The sequence below is a fragment of the Bos indicus genome, chromosome 4 (genome assembly GCF_029378745.1).
Source record: "Bos indicus isolate NIAB-ARS_2022 breed Sahiwal x Tharparkar chromosome 4, NIAB-ARS_B.indTharparkar_mat_pri_1.0, whole genome shotgun sequence".
NCBI lineage: Eukaryota > Metazoa > Chordata > Mammalia > Artiodactyla > Bovidae > Bos > Bos indicus.
In genome coordinates this window covers 29712079-29728473 of record NC_091763.1, presented here as the reverse complement: position 1 = coordinate 29728473, position 16395 = coordinate 29712079, and the positions used below count along the sequence as shown (strand labels likewise).

Here is a 16395-nt window from a genome sequence, read left to right as displayed (position 1 = left end):
CTTGTCCATCACCAACTCCCAGAGCTTACTCAAACTCATGTCCATCAATTAGGTGATGCCAATCAACCATCTCATCCTCTGTCATTCCCTGCTCCTCCCACTTTCAATCTTTCCTAGCATCAGGGTATTTTCCAATGAAGTTTCAGCTTCAGTATCAGTCCTTCCAATGAATATTCAGGACTCAGTTCCTTTAGGATTGACTGGTTGGATCTCCTTGCAGTCCAAGGGACTCTCAAGAGTCTTTTCCAACACCATAGTTCAAAAAATGACTTAAGAGGCACCAGAAAACTCCTTAATTCCAAGGGGAAAACTGAAGATCTTTTTTTTTTTTTTTGAAGAAAAGAAGTCAGTGAAAGCGTTGAATGAAGGTCAAAGAAAGGAAGTTTGTGTTTTCCCAAACCACAAGGCAAAGAATGACCTCAAAGAATAACTTTTCTGTCCTAAGTATGACCCTAAATAATGGGGAAAGGAGGTAATAAATAGCATAACAAAAATTTTATGAAAAAAACAAAAGAACAAAATTATTATGATCTATGGAATGTGGTTTGTAAAATATATTCATTAAAATAACTTTTTTGTTATTGCCTTCTGGGATGTTAGAATTTTATTTGTGTTTTAATTTCACATATCATCCTTTCTTATTCCACAAGGTGCTCCCCATAATAATTTCAGGTGATACTGGGGTGAAATTGAAAATTAAACGAAAAAATGAAAATGAAATGCTACTAATGAACAAATACTTTAAGAAATATAAATGTTTTTATAGCTCTCGGTCAATTTTAAATATCCATTAGGATCTCATATGTCCTAATATCCCAAATTATAGTTTACTGTATCTCTTTCCAACTATAATTTCACATTTCTTATCCAATAGTAGTTTCATATACTACAAAAACAAAATTTTTTCCTTTGCCTTAACACAGAACCAATCTGAACATTGCCTGTGACATTCCCACTCTTAGCCACAAGATGGACTTGCAAATCACCATTTTGCAGATACACATTTCTCAGGGTGGACTGATGATTTTGTTTCATATTTCTTTGTTATATTTTAACATATCCTTTATTTTTCTTTTCCATTAGCACTGAGAACTAGTAAGAACAAAACAGATTAAAAAAATTGACCTTCAACGATGTATTCTTTGGGTTGTTATCATGCTCTCATTTATAGTTGTTTCATCTAGGACAATGCAAGAATTAATCACACTTACCTTACTCTGTAGATGTTATCATTATTTAACTTATTTTGGAATATTTCAGTGCTTTAGGTTTAAGCTAAGAATATAGGGTACATAGTGTACTTACCTTGGGAAATTCCATTATAAAATCATAAGCATTTGCTTCCTTTGCTGCTTTCTCAATGTCTTCATTAGTCACACCATCTTGTCCATATCTAATATTGTTATTAATGGTGGTTCCAAACAAAACAGGCTCTTGGCTGACCACTCCAAAATGTTCTCGATAATGTCGCACATTTAAAGTTCTAATGTCATTACCATCCACCGTGATCTACAAATCCAAAGGAATGAATCATTGTGATGCCTTTCACGGCATTGCGTTAAAACTGTTTTTACTACTCCAAAACATAAGCTGAGAAGCAGGTTGTTTCAGGAAACAAAGACTGACTATCTTTTGATAAAATATGTATAGCAAGTACAATTGCCAATAGATTCTTTCTGGTAGTTGGGAACTAATAAAACCTAAAAAAATTGACTTAAAATTTGGTCAAACTATATGAATATCTTTACCCCATAGACTATAACCTGCAAGGCTCCTCTATCCATGGAATTTTCCAGGCAAGAATACTGGAGTCATTCCCTTCTCCAGGAGATCTTCCCGATCCAAGGATTGAACCAGGGTCTCTTGCATTACAGGCAGATTCTTTACTGTCTGAGCCACCAGGGAAGCCCTAACACTATGGCTAACATGATCTACAGGCCCTAGCATGATCCACAAATTAGGTATTATGAGGCTATATACTCTAGGAGTCACAAATGTTATTATGTAGACACATGTAAAAAACTTCAGTTTTGTTATTTTAAGACTTATGTGACTTCTGCATTGTTTTCTAGGCAATTCTTTCCTTCCCTTCAACACCATAATCCTCTGCAAAAGATAAAAGTGCATTTTACTCCCTGCTATAAATAATCTTAAATGAACATTGTAGTCTCCATAGATAATGCCATTATCCATTATCCCAACATATTTCAATGACAGAAGCCAAGGTATGATAATTGTAACTCTGGTATTTCACACCAACTGGTATTCTGTCAGGGCATGGGTAATCCATGCAACTGCTTTATATATGGGATACTTAGCCAATAATTTATTCAATATTAGCATGAATATGTAGGTCTAATGGCACCCCACTCCAGTACGCTTGTCTGGAAAATCCCGTGGACGGAGGAGCCTGGTAGGCTGCAGTCCATGGGGTCACGAAGAGTTGGACATGACTGAGCGACTTCACTTTCACTTTTCACTTTCATGCATTGGAGAAGGAAATGGCAACCCACTCCAGTGTTCTTGCCTGGAGAATCCCAGGGACAGGGGAGCCTGGTGGGCTGCCGTCTATGGGGTCGCACAGAGTTGAACATGACTGAAGTGACTTAGCAGCAGCAGCAGTATACTCCACATAAAGACTTAAGATGTCAAATTTATGTTTCAGAAGAGTATATTTTCTTTTAAAAGTAACAGCTGAAAAATTGAATAGAAGCATTACAAATTATGCTTCTGTGACTATCATAGTCTTGTTTTCTATGCTATTTACAGGTTAAAAAATTAAGTGCATCATATGGATGATGCAAAAAAATGAGAGTGCATATTTTCTACCGATGTTATTCTATTGGGATGTTTTGAGAGACTTAAATTCTTGTTAAGTTCTGGGTATTACAAATTACTAGTTATTTTTCTTTACAGCATTTATTATCTTCTAATATTATATAATTTACTGATTTTATTTATGGTCTGTCTCTGCTTATTAGAATGTAAACTTGATGAGGGCAGAGAGGTTTTTTTTTGCTTTGTTCAGCAGTGTATTCCCAACATATAGAACAATGTCTGGTTCTTGGTAGGTGCTCAGTAAATACTTGCTTAATGAATTAATATGCAAGAGAGAAAACAATATGGCTTCTCTCCCAGCCCCACTGTTAAAAATTAAAAGTTGACATAGCTGTAAGTTCTCTGTAACAGGTGGGCATTTCCACATCTCGTTGTGTGGTCTCTACATGTTCTTACTAGGTGCACTTACAAAGCCGTCATCAGGATCATATAACCTCTGCAGAAGCTGGACTGCTGTACTCTTCCCACTGCCGTTGGGGCCGACCAAGGCTACTGTCTCTCCAGACTTAATTTTGAGATTCAGACCTTTCAAAATCTATTGAAACGTATGGGAGGGAAATTCATAAAAGTAGGATAAGTAAGAATATGATTTTCCTATCTTCAGAAATTTAATATATAATTACAAACAGAAAAATTTTGGCACTTAACAACAAATTTAGATCTTGCTATGTTTGTTTCATGTATGTGTATAATTATCTACACAATTTTGGAAAGTAACAGTAAAAAACTAATAATCTCTCTATATAAAAAGATCTAAGTTGAGTACTCATATACTATTAATGAGCCACAGCAAACTTTTCAACTTTTCAGTCAAAATACTTCATGTGAATTTCATGACTACCAAGTTAGAGAAAGTTATATCTTCTAACCTGCAGAAACAGGAATGAAACCTTGCCAGATATCTCTGTGAGCCCTTTAAGGAAGTTCTTTCTTAGAATATATTTAACACTGTTGCAAAATATATTCTAAAGTAAAACTGGCAGACTTCTTAGGGATTCCCAAGAATAGGATTTCACCACTAGACATCCTCCTTTTCTAGTGGTAGATCTCAAAGGAACAATTTAACTTAGGGGGAGTAAGTACTTTTATACTTTTCTCAATACCTGGGGGTTGCTACCAGCAGTTAGCGTCCTGGAACCTGCATTATGAGAGAAACTCCAAAAAACTACCCTCTCAAAATGACAACAGTAATCCTGTTGAGAAACTCTCACCCTTACATATTCTCTTGAATTCTTTCACTTTGATCTCCACATTTGTAATGAAAGAGAATCTTTAAACAGACCAAAGGTAAAACCTTCAAAGGGCCAAGCAGAGAAAAATTCTCTAAAAGAGATGAGAAATAAGGGAACCCAGTGGGAGTACCTCCTCTCCCATCTGCAATTTTACTCTAGAATTCACTTCTGTTCTTTCTTTCGAAGAATTTGTGTTTTGTTTATTTAAAGTGGGTAGATCTTTTTTCCGGGGGAAATTATTATTCATTTTTTTAAAATTTCATTTTATTTTTAAACTTTACATAATTGTATTAGTTTTGCCAAATATCAAAATGAATCCGCCACAGGTATACATGTGTTCCCCATCCTGAACCCTCCTCCCTCCTCCCTCCCCATACCATCCCTCTGGGTCATCCCAGTGCACTAGCCCCAAGCATCCAGTATCGTGCATCGAACCTGGACTGGCAACTCGTTTCTTACATGATATTTTAAATGTTTCAATGTCATTCTCCCAAATCTTCCTACCCTCTCCCTCTCCCACAGAGTCCATAAGACTGTTCTATACATCAGTGTCTCTTTTGCTGTCTCGTACACAGGGTTATTGTTACCATCTTTCTAAATTCCATATATATGCGTTAGTATACTGTATTTATGTTTTTCCTTCTGGCTTACTTCACTCTGTATAATAGGCTCCAGTTTCATCCACCTCATTAGAATTGATTCAAATGTATTCTTTTTAATGGCTGAGTAATACTCCATTGTGTATATATACCACAGCTTTCTTATCCATTCATCTGCTGATGGACATCTAGGTTGTTTCCATGTCTTGGCTATTATAAACAGTGCTGCGATGAACATTGGGGTACATGTGTCTCTTTCCCTTCTGGTTTCCTCAGTGTGTATGCCTAGCAGTGGGATTGCTGGATCATAAGGCAGTTCTATTTCCAGTTTTTTAAGGAATCTCCACACTGTTCTCCATAGTGGCTGTACTAGTTTGCATTCCCACCAACATTTAACAAAAAAAGCTATGTTTCAAAGGTTCATTTAAAAAATAGTTGTTTAAAACCCAGAGAGCTCTTTACCAAGCAATGTACCGGCAAAACTGCTGCTTAAGTCTCCAGGAAGCCAACCCAAATGTAGTTGCAAAATGGAATTAAAATGCTCTATTTATATTAAGAAAAATGATGGAAGACAACACTATTCCAATAATGGTAATTGAGTAACAAATTTTTTTAAAAATAGCGATCTTTGAAAAAAATAATTTCAATCAAAGACCTAGAAAAAAATAAGGTAGTAGGAGTAGGTAAATATTTTTTTCGATGCAAATTATGCAGGGGATATTTGGACACTTTAAAAGATAGTAAAGGTTGATGGCATTAGTAATTTTACCTATTTCACTTAAAATCATCCTTTTTCTATAAAACAGGTATTTTAGTAGGAATTATTCCTTGAAATCTTTAACAGTAACTCCTTTTTTAAGATAAATACATTAATAAGATGAAAGGATGAAAACAATAGAACAGACACACATATTTTTGCTAGAAATTGCCCAAGACTGAATGATAAAAGGAGAAGGATGCACTTTTGCTGAGTGGTGTGTGTGTGTGTGTGTGAGTGTGTGCTTGTGTAAAAGTAAGAGACAGAAACTGAGGCACAAAAGCTGGTGTAGTAAAGGCTTTAGGGAAGGGAAAGGGGAAAGACACAACATATACACAATTCCCCCAGATTAGAAACTTCAAAAAGTTCACGGAGCTGTCTATGCTGAGTGGGAAAATATCCAGGGACCACCAGTAGGTGGCACCATCAATTCAAGACATTTTTGCTGTGCTCCCAAATTCAGAGTGAAGGAATTCCAGGGAGGTGAAAATACTTTAGTCAGTTGAATACAGAGAAGAGGCTGCAAAATGCAAGTAGTTTTTTCCAGAGTTATTTGTGCATTTGTGATCTTTCCTTCCTTCTTTCCTTCTCCTCTTTATGTGTCTCTATCTCCATCTCTCCCCTCAAATCTCTACACAAAGTAGCCAAATCTTGGTCAGACTAATTCTAAACAATTTCCTAAGAAGTGATCAAGCCAGTGGAAAGTAATATTAGAAAATTGTACATTTCCGTAATTAAATTTTACTTACCTTGATAGATGGTCTTGATGGATAACTGAAAGAAACATTTTTAAATTCCACAGTTCCTTCTATGCATTCCAGTTTATAGCCTGTTGTTGAAAAGTTATCTATAGTGGGTTTCTTGGAAAAACAAAGAGGGCAGTATAAATCTTAGAGAAACTAAGCTGACACTCTCTATATTCTAAAAGTAGTTTAAAGATGTGTTTTCTTTTACAATATTTTCCTTTCTGCTTTAGAAGTGCATTGAGTTGGATGTGAAGCCTTTGATAAAACACAATCTCCTTATAGAAGAGTTAAAACAATTCCTTTTTCTATAGCCAATTGGTCAACATGGATTTTGTCCATCTTTTCATTTTAGTGAAATGAGTGTGCCTGTACTTTGGTTTCCTTCTTGCAGTAATGATAGTTATCTTTCAAATCAATTGGGAGTCTTACCTTATCAATAATGTGGAAAATATTAAAAGCGGCTCCTCTGGCTATAGTGAACGTTTCAAAGTTAGGGGCTGCTGCTCCAATACAATAACTACTATGGATTACACTAAAAAAAACCTACAGAAACAAAAAATAATATTTATCCTTCACAGTTATATAAGAGGGACAACAGAATGAAGTGTATACTTGGTTGAGATTCAGAGGGATTTTAGAGAAATTAGATAGGAAAGATCGGAAGATGTTGTCAAACAGAAAGGAAATATTAGTTAATCCAAATGCAGTTGGCCTTTTCTTAATGTTGAACAATTTCTAATTGTCCCATAATCATCTTGTTATTACCTGTGGGGAAGCTGAGCAGAAAAATCTGCTTACTGAGGACTGCTAGCCATACATGAACCTGGATCGGTGAGGAGGTGAGCTGTACTGTCCTGCATGCTGGTTAACTTCTTAACTTTAAAGGGAAGGATGTTATAGATTTCATTGTCTTAGAGATGCCGTACTATTCTTCCCCAACTTTTCTGATTACTTGTATTAGTGGACAGTTGTCCATTTTCAGACAGACACATCTCTGCCAAAAGACAAATAAGCAAAGAGTCTCACAAGCTAAGTGCTAGTTTCCCTGTCTTATAGATGAGGAAGCTAAAGCTTAGCAAGTTAGTTATAAACCTAGAGCCACACATAAACTGAGGAGGAAAAAGGTGCTAAAAATTTCTCAAACTCAAGTTTTATTTACCAGAAATTAATGAATAGCTTAAAGTCTTAAAAGTAAAAGTCTAAACTTTAAAAGATGACTTTAGTTAACAAAAAAGAAATCTACATAGAATGGGAAGGCCAAATGAGAACTAAAGTATATCAGCCAGATCCATTTAGTTCATCAAGACAAATGAACTTAACCCTGAACTGATATGTTTATTATTGAAACTTAGGAGCGTAAGTGAAAAAATTATAATTTAATGTATAACCATTAAGAGTTTAAAAAACTCTAAGTTGTGATGCTGAACATAGCTATATATAGTTTGTTTTAAACATTACCATGAGCTGAAAGGACAGAGGAAGAGTAGGAGAGTCCAATCTACAGAACATTTCCAGAAGAAGACATTTAGAAAGGTGAATGCAGAGCGTCCTCTTATCTCAGCAAGATGGAAAGAAAACAGTCTTACAAGAGACTGGTCTTTTTGACTCCTGGATTAAGATGACTCTAACTCCCAGTGAAGAATTCAATTATGATTCTTTCAAAAGCATCATGCCTTTAGAAGACACTAAATCATACTGGATGAGTAAATCCTGACAACATACAACTATAAAGGCGCATACAAATCATTTGAAGGAAAGAAATACTTGTTTATTAAAACACTCATCTCTAAATATTCACTATCATTCAAAGAGAAATTTTTAATAAATGCTAGGTAAGAAAAGATTATCTAAGCCAGTTACCTGTGTTCTCAAATAAGACTTACAGCAAGAACAGTTCCGATGGTATAATCAGGTTCTCCACTAAGAATCAAGGAGGTTCCATACCAAAAAGCAAGTCCATAGGTTCCATTCATAAAGAAGTACACAGCTCCAAGAGAGAGTTTTGAAGCAATAGCTTTTTTTATGCCAACATCCTTTGCATCTTTTAGATTCTGCGTATACCTTTAAAAGGCACAACAAAATATAATAATCTTGAGTGATAGTCACTCAGTCGTGTCTGACCCTTTGCAACCCCATGGACTATAGCCCATCAGGCTCTTCTGTCTATGGAATTCTCCAGCCAAGAATACTAGAGTGGATTGCCATTTCCTTCTCCAACCTTGATAAAGTGAAACAAGTTGCTGAAAAACAAAGATTCTAGCCATGAAATGAGTCCTTAATTTTCCTCTTCACTTTAGAGGAATAACTTTGGGATGACAATTATTTCTGGGAAGAGATTTGCTGTCTAAATTTTGAAAAATTCTTCAAATTCCATTTCCATTTAATTTTCTTCAGGTAAAAGTTAAAGTAATTATTTTTGTTATGAATAAGATGAAGAGCAGGCTCACACTTAGCAGAATAATTTCTGTTGATCTTTGTATTGACCTCCCTATTCTGATGTCTGTGTATATATGTGAAAAGATGCCTGGAATGATAGTCACTAAATATTAATTGTTTTTCTGAAGAGGGTGAAACAAGGTGAGTTATTTTTCTTCTGTATATTTCTCCAATGGTTTGAATTTTTATAATATGGCTGCAACACTTTTACACAAATTATAAAGTTATTGATCTTATTTAACAAAACAAAAAACAACCACCAAAAAAAAAAGTTGCAGCTGTGATGTCAGACAGAGATGTGTTCCCATTACAGCTGGACCACTGACTCCTGGTGGAAATAGCCTCAGGGGGAAATAAAAGCAAGTGTATATTATCATAATTAAAGAAACAGACCTTTGAATTTCTTTCTCCTGGGCCCCAAAGGCTATGACTGTTCGGATTGATGACAAGACTTCTTCTGCTACAGCGCCAGCTTTGGAATAGGCATTTAATTCCTTACTGGATAATGAAATAACTATCTATAATAAACAAAGACCACAGTTAACCTAAGAATAACTTAGGGTAGACAAATACCATATGATATCACTTACATGTGGAATCCAAAAGACGGCTACAAATGAACTTATCTACAAAACAGAAATAGAGTTATAGATGTAAAAGATACATTTCTGGCTACCCTGGATAAGGGTAAGGGGACAAATTAGCAGACTGAGTTTGACACATGCAAACATATATACATAATAGATAAGTAATAAGGAACTACTGTAGAGCACAGGGAAGTCTACTCAACACTCTGTAATGGCCTATATAGGAAGAGACACTAAAAAAGAATGGATATATGTATATGTATAACAGATTCACTTGGTTGTACACCTTCAACTAACACAATATTGTAAATTATACCCCAATAAAAAATAAAGTGTGATCGATTATCAGAAAAAAAAAGAATAACCTGAGATACTAACAATGTGCAGAGAATTTAATTCAGGTAGAATCTAGAATGACAAAATTTTACTACTGAAAAGATACTTACAACATTCTAACTCAGTCAGTTTGCAAATAAGGAAATCAACGATGACAGATACTGACTTTTTAGAATCTCGCAGCAGTGAATAAGCTTAGCTTAACATAACCTAGAGTCTAAATCTCTGTTTTTCCTTCTAATGGAGCTTCACTGTTTTTTCTCTATATTTTTAAAAGCTTAGAAAATGAGTATCTATCTCAATACTGTTTGGAAAAATTTGATTTGGAGAAGAATATTAGGGACATGGTTCTTCTTAAGTGTATTTTGGAAATTAGTGTGCCTGATCTGACTTGATTTGATTTCTTACTATGTAAAAAGAAAAAAAGAAAGACTTCCCAAGGGTGAGTTAGAGAGTTGTAGCAAGAAGAGGAATGAGAGAGAGAGAGACTATTTCTTGGTGATATTAGTCAATTTTACTTGATTTCTCAAAATTTTTAATCAGCATGTGCCTTTTTCTCTATTATACATCTCACTTACTATTCCTTTAATAAGTGAAGGATTTAATTTAGTAATTAGCATAACAGTTCAATGAAAGGAAGCAGGGAAATTGTCCTTAGGGTTATGAGTCTATAACTGTGGCTTGCTCCCATAACAAATCAATCCACTTTCAAAATACACTCCACATAATTGGAACTAATTTTGTGTAAGACATGTTCAGGTGTTTGCTAAAGCAGAAGGTATTACAAACTGAGTAATCCTCATTATTTATCGAATTCACTTAATAAAGATAGCTATTTCTATAATGTATCACTGAAAGGGAAGCTGCACATAGCAAAAAACCTTGTAGTAGGTTGGCCAAAAAATTCATTTGGGCTTTTCTGTAACATCTTATCAAAAAACCCAAACAAACTTTTTGGCCAACCCAATACATATCCAGCATTCAATAAATACTTGTCGAATTAAGTTGAATTAAAAGATGCTAGAAACCATCCAGCCTGGCTTCTTCAGTCATTTAGATAATTTTGACTTTGCTTCCTATTGCAACCAGTTAATAACAAGAGCAGACTTTAGTTTCCCCCACTGCTGTTCTTTTTAAACTCATTGTCCACTTCACTTCCTGGGAAGTTATAGCTCTGATTTTAGTAACATGGGTAATTTTCCTACTGAGGGGTCCTCATTTCTGGTAAGCTGGGGATGAAGATTTTGACAAGGGTTACAAGGTCAACACTAGAACTCACTAAATAAAGATCTGTTGTCTAAACACCCAAATCTATTGTGAAGGGATTTTTAATCAGAATATGTTTTATTGCTGAAAGTTCTTGTTTGGTTGAATTTGTATATAGCTAACAAATAAACTCAGTGAATTTTATGGTTTTGACTTCCATAAAGAACAATTAGCTTTGAAAAATTTTAAACTCAAAAAAACCCCAAAACAAAACAAAACTCATCTTTCAAGAGTACACTGTGCCTCCAATCTAGGAAATGGGTATACACATTGGTAGTATTGCCAAAGACTTAACATGGAGAGAGATATTAAGGATATATTGGTGCAGGGATATATATATTTTGCCCTTCACAAAGGGCACTGATTTCAAAACCAGGCTGTAAATAGGTTAATATCTTGTAAAGAGATTAATATTCACACTATAACAGTGATAAAATATAACTTGTGTAAATACATAATTTGTTTTAAAAAATTGAAACAGATTGACATAATATATAAACATATACATTAGCAGACATTTTAAGTGGTTATTCAGAGCCTAATAAAATATAAATTTGGAATGGTTGACATAAAATAGTCACATAACAGCTTAAATGTTTACTGTTTTAGGATTTCTCCATTCTGTTCTAGTGAAATTAATTGAAACACAATTATCTGGGAATTTAAAATACACAAGATTTTTCCAGCATTCAATGTATAGTGGCATAAAACTTTATTCATGCTAGTATTCGAAACTGCATTAAGTTCTAAATGAAAGTAATATTCTTCGATGTTAGTGAGATATTAAACCCAGACTTCATTGTAGTCAAATTACTTGAAGATAGAAAGGCGGTTAATGATAAACAAAATCAAAAGCATTTGTGACATATAATATTCTTTCTTATTTGGGGACACATAAATATAGAACTGCCTTCTTTTTATACAATCTCAGTAAAATATCTTCACATTCTTGCTTTCAGTCAACACTGCATTAGCCATCTTACCTACCCTAGAAAATATGGCTGCTGAAGCAATTATAAGAGGGGACGTGGACAGAGTCACCAGTGTGAGTTTCCAGCCCTTCACCAAACCGATTGCCAGGCCAACAGAAAAAGTAGACATGTTTTGAAACAACAGAGCAATCTTGTCTCCAATACCATCATTGATTTTGTTGATGTCCCTGAAGCAAGAAAATACATGAAATTAAGTCATTTGTACATCACGTATAAGAACAAAGTTGATAAACTGCATATCCATCCTCTTACTCAGTCATGCGCGTATTAAGTTCACCGATGTCACAACTATCAAACCAGCTGATGTCCTGAGCCAAAACTGAATGGAAAAACTGTTTTCGAATTCTCTTGGTCTGTCGTGCTGCAGTCATGACCCAAAACGAAATCTGTATGTAGCCAAAAATCAAGGCAGTAACTCCTATTCCAACATAATACAAGGTTAACCTGAAAAAAAGATTATTGGAAATTTTAGTGAGACTGAAGTACACCTTTTTTTCCTTTGTTACCAAAAAATGAAATTTGTCATATTTGATTAAGAGAGTTTGTGCTAAAGCACATAATTAAAAATAAACCACCACCAGAAAGGCTGAGTATGTTGATAGAGGAATCTAGGTTACCCTCGTATGACACTCAGAATATACCTCTCTTATTCAGCAATATGTGAACCGTGAACTTCCTGATGTGCAAGCTGGTTTTAGAAAAGGCAGAGGAACCAGAGATCAAATTGCTAACATCCGCTGGATCATGGAAATAGCAAGAGAGTTCCAGAAAAGCATCTATTTCTGCTTTATTGACTATGCCAAAGCCTTTGACTGTGTGGATCACAATAAACTGTGGAAAATTCTTCAAGAGATGGGAATACCAGACCACCTGATCTGCCTCTTGAGAAATCTGTATGCAGGTCAGAAAGCAACAGTTAGAACTGGACATGGAACAACAGACTGGTTCCAAATACGAAAAGGAGTTTGTCAAGGCTGTATATTGTCACCTGTTTATTTAACTTATATGCAGAGTACATCATGAGAAATGCTGGACTGGACGAAACACAAGCTGGAATCAAGATTGCTGGGAGAAATATCAATAACCTCAGATATGCAGATGATACCACCCTTATGGCAGAAAGTGAAGAGGAACTCAAAAGCCTCTTGATGAAAGTGAAAGTGGAGAGTGAACAAGTTGGCTTAAAGCTCAACATTCAGAAAACGAAGATCATGGCATCTGGTCCCATCACTTCATGGGAAATAGATGGGGAAACAGTGGAAACACTGTCAGACTTTATTTTTCTGGGCTCCAAAATCACTGCAGATGGTGACGGCAGCCATGAAATTAAAAGACGCTTACTCCTTGGAAGGAAAGTTATGACCAACCTAGATAGCATATTCAAAAGCAGAGACGTTACTTTGCCAACAAAGGTCCATCTAGTCAAGGCTATGGTTTTTCCTGTGGTCATGTATGGATGTGAGAGTTGGACAGTGAAGAAAGCTGAGCGCTGAAGAATTGATGCTTTTGAACTGTGGTGTTGGAGAAGACTCTTGAGAGTCCCTTGGACTGCAAGGAGATCCAACCAGTCCATTCTAAAGGAGATCAGCCCTGGGATTTCTTTGGAAGGAATGATGCTAAAGCTGAAACTCCAGTACTTTGGCCACCTCATGTGAAGAGTTGACTCATTGGAAAAGACTCTGATGCTGGGAGGGACTGGGGGCAGGAGGAGAAGGGGATGCCAGAGGATGAGATGGCTGGATGACATCACTGACTCGATGGACATGAGTCTGAGTGAACTCCAGGAGTTGGTGATGGACAGGGAGGCCTGGCGTGCTGCGATTTGTGGTGTCGCAAAGAGTCGGACATGACTGAGCAACTGACTTGATCTGATCTGATCTGATATTATTAGCATAGCTTGGTATTTCAAAATATGTTTGTTAGTTATAGTTTCTTTCTATATTTTTAATACTTTCATTTGAAAGTGCTACATTGACATAATCATTTTAGTTGTATATGGAAAACATACAAAAAGGGAGAGTAAAGAAATGATAGTAGTCAAAAGTATTTTATAAAATGCTTTAAATATATTTTTTAAATGCTTTAAATATATATATATATATAATACACCATTAAATCCAAAATTATCCAACTTAAATAATTTACCCTGAGGAAATATGTACAAAGATTAATCTAGATGAATGTTTATTGTAGCATTAATACATAAAACTGTAAACATTCTAAATATCTAACAGCGGTAGACCAGATAAGAAATGTATTCATTTCATGCCAAAATCTATGGGACACAGCAAGTTCAGTACTAAGGAGAAGTTCACAGCAGGCCTATAAATAAGAAAAATCTCAAATAAATAATCTAACTTAACACCTCATGGAACTAGAAAAAGAAAAAGAAGTGAAGCCTGAAGACAGTGGCGAGCAGAAATAAATGAAATAGAGACTAAAAACAACAGAAAATATGAATGAAACTAAAAGCTGGTTCTTTGAAAAGATAAAATTGACAGAACTTTGGCTGAACTTACTAAGAAAAAAGAAAAGGCTTAGATAAAATCAGAAACAAAAGAGGAGAAATTACAACAGATACCAAAGAAATACAAAGGATTATAAGAGAATATAATGAACAGTTATTTGCCAACAAGTTGGACAACCTAGAAGAAATAGATCGGTTCTTGGAATCAGACAAGCTTTCAAATAAACAAATGGGATGACTTCAAACCAAAAAGTTTTGCACAACAAAGGAAATTATCAACAAAATAGAAAGACAATCTATGGAATGGGAGAAGATATTTACAAGTCATATATCTAATATTATATATATATATCGGGAGATGCAGGTTCAATCCCTGGGTTGGGAAGATCTCTGGAGAAGGAGACAGCAACCCATTCCAATATTCTTGCCTGGGAAATCCCAAGGACAGAGGAGCCTGGCAGACTACAGTCCATGGAGTCCCAAAAGAGTTGGACAGGACTTAGCGACTAACAAAAAGGTGAGTCAGGAGAGTTAGTGAAGATAAAAAGAGTGATTAAGAAAATTTCCTTTGAGGAAATGATATAATGGCTGGGATCCAAGATATATAAAAATTAATGAAAATCAACAAGGAGAAAACAGACAATCTAAATAAAAAATGGGCTGAGGATCGGGAGAGACATTTTTCCAAAGAAAGCATACAGATGGCCAAGAGACACATGAAAATATGTTGAATATCACTTATCATCAGGGAAATGCAAATCAAAACCACAAGGAGATACCACTTCACATCTGTTAAAATGGCTATTATCACAAAAACAGGAAATAACAAGTGTTGGTGGGGATGTGAAGTAAAGGGAATCCTTGTGCACTGTTGCTGGGAATTTAAATTGGTGAAGCCACTATGGAAAACAGTATGGAGATTCCTCAAAAAATTAAGAATAGAACTATCATATAATCCAGATATTCCACTCTGGGTATTTATCTGAAAAATATAAAACCAATAGTTTGAAAAGACATATGCTCCTCTACATTCATCACAGTATTATTTGCAATAGCCAAGATATGAAAACAACCTCAGTGCCACTGATGGATCAATATCAGGAGATGCAGGTTCAATCCCTGGGTCAGGAAGATCCCTGAAGAAGGAAATGGCAACCCATTTCAATATTCTTGCTTGGGAAACCCCAAGGACAGAGGAGCCTGGCAGACTACAGGAGAGTTAGTGAAGATAAAAAGAATGATTAAGAAAATTTCCTTTGAGGAAATGATATAATGGCTGGGATTCAAAAGAAGAAATGGAACCAGCCATGAAAAAGCAAGAAAAGCATTGCAGGAACAGAGAAGAGCAAGTAATACATTCAGAGGCAGGAAAGAGCTTACCATATTCCCAGAACAAAAACAGTCCAAAGTGGTATGAAATTGTAAGGCTGGAGAATTTGGCAAGTCACAGGGCTCTTACCTATGGTGCATTGCACAAGTTTTATTCCAAGAGATAAGAAGACCATTTAAACATACAATGTCCTTCTCTATTCAACTTTTAAAGATTACTCTGGATCCACTCTGGAGAATAGATGAAGGCAACAACGAAAGAAAAAAAAGACAGTTTAGATAGGAGGCAATTGCAGTGGTCACAGTAAGAAAGATGGAGGCTTAGATGTAGACGGTGGAAGCTGATTGCAAAGAGGTAGACATATTCTAGTTATATTTTGGAAATACAACAACAGACAAGAATTGCCAATGTACTGGATGTGAGGAAAGCAGGAAGGGAAGAAAGGAAGCATAACTGCTTAGATTTTGTCTTGAGCAACTGAATGAATGGGGTGCCATTTACAGATGTGGGCAGGTGACAGAGGAACAGATTTGCAGGAGATATCAAGTGTTTTGATTTAGACATAAGTCTGACATGCCTATTAAACATCAAAGTGGATACCAAATAATAAGTTGAAAATGAGAAGCTGAAGTGCTGGAGATGGGTATTGGCTGGAGATGAAAATTTGAGTCAACAGCTGATAGGTGGCAATTAAAGTACTGGCTGAGATCATCCACAGGGACAGAGAATAAAGTGTGGATATCAATAAAAAAAAAAGAGAATAAGACCAAGGACTGAGCTGCAGTACTCTCCAAACATGGTAGAGTTTA

At 35.6% G+C, this 16395-nt stretch overlaps 1 protein-coding gene across 7 annotated transcripts in view; it reads right to left on the bottom strand.

The window, feature by feature from the left end:
- Positions 1–16395, bottom strand: part of ABCB5 (ATP binding cassette subfamily B member 5) — a 133917-nt gene that overhangs the window by 102222 nt on the left and 15300 nt on the right. For all 7 annotated transcript variants that reach the window (XM_070787571.1, XM_070787573.1, XM_070787574.1 and 4 more), the window contains 8 exons: positions 12042–12233; positions 11785–11956; positions 9002–9126; positions 8056–8233; positions 6602–6715; positions 6176–6286; positions 3248–3373; positions 1306–1509 (listed from right to left, as the gene is read on the bottom strand). In XM_070787571.1, coding sequence (XP_070643672.1) covers positions 1306–1509; positions 3248–3373; positions 6176–6286; positions 6602–6715; positions 8056–8233; positions 9002–9126; positions 11785–11956; positions 12042–12233 — 1222 coding nt within the window. The remainder of the gene's footprint in view (positions 1–1305; positions 1510–3247; positions 3374–6175; positions 6287–6601; positions 6716–8055; positions 8234–9001; positions 9127–11784; positions 11957–12041; positions 12234–16395) is intronic.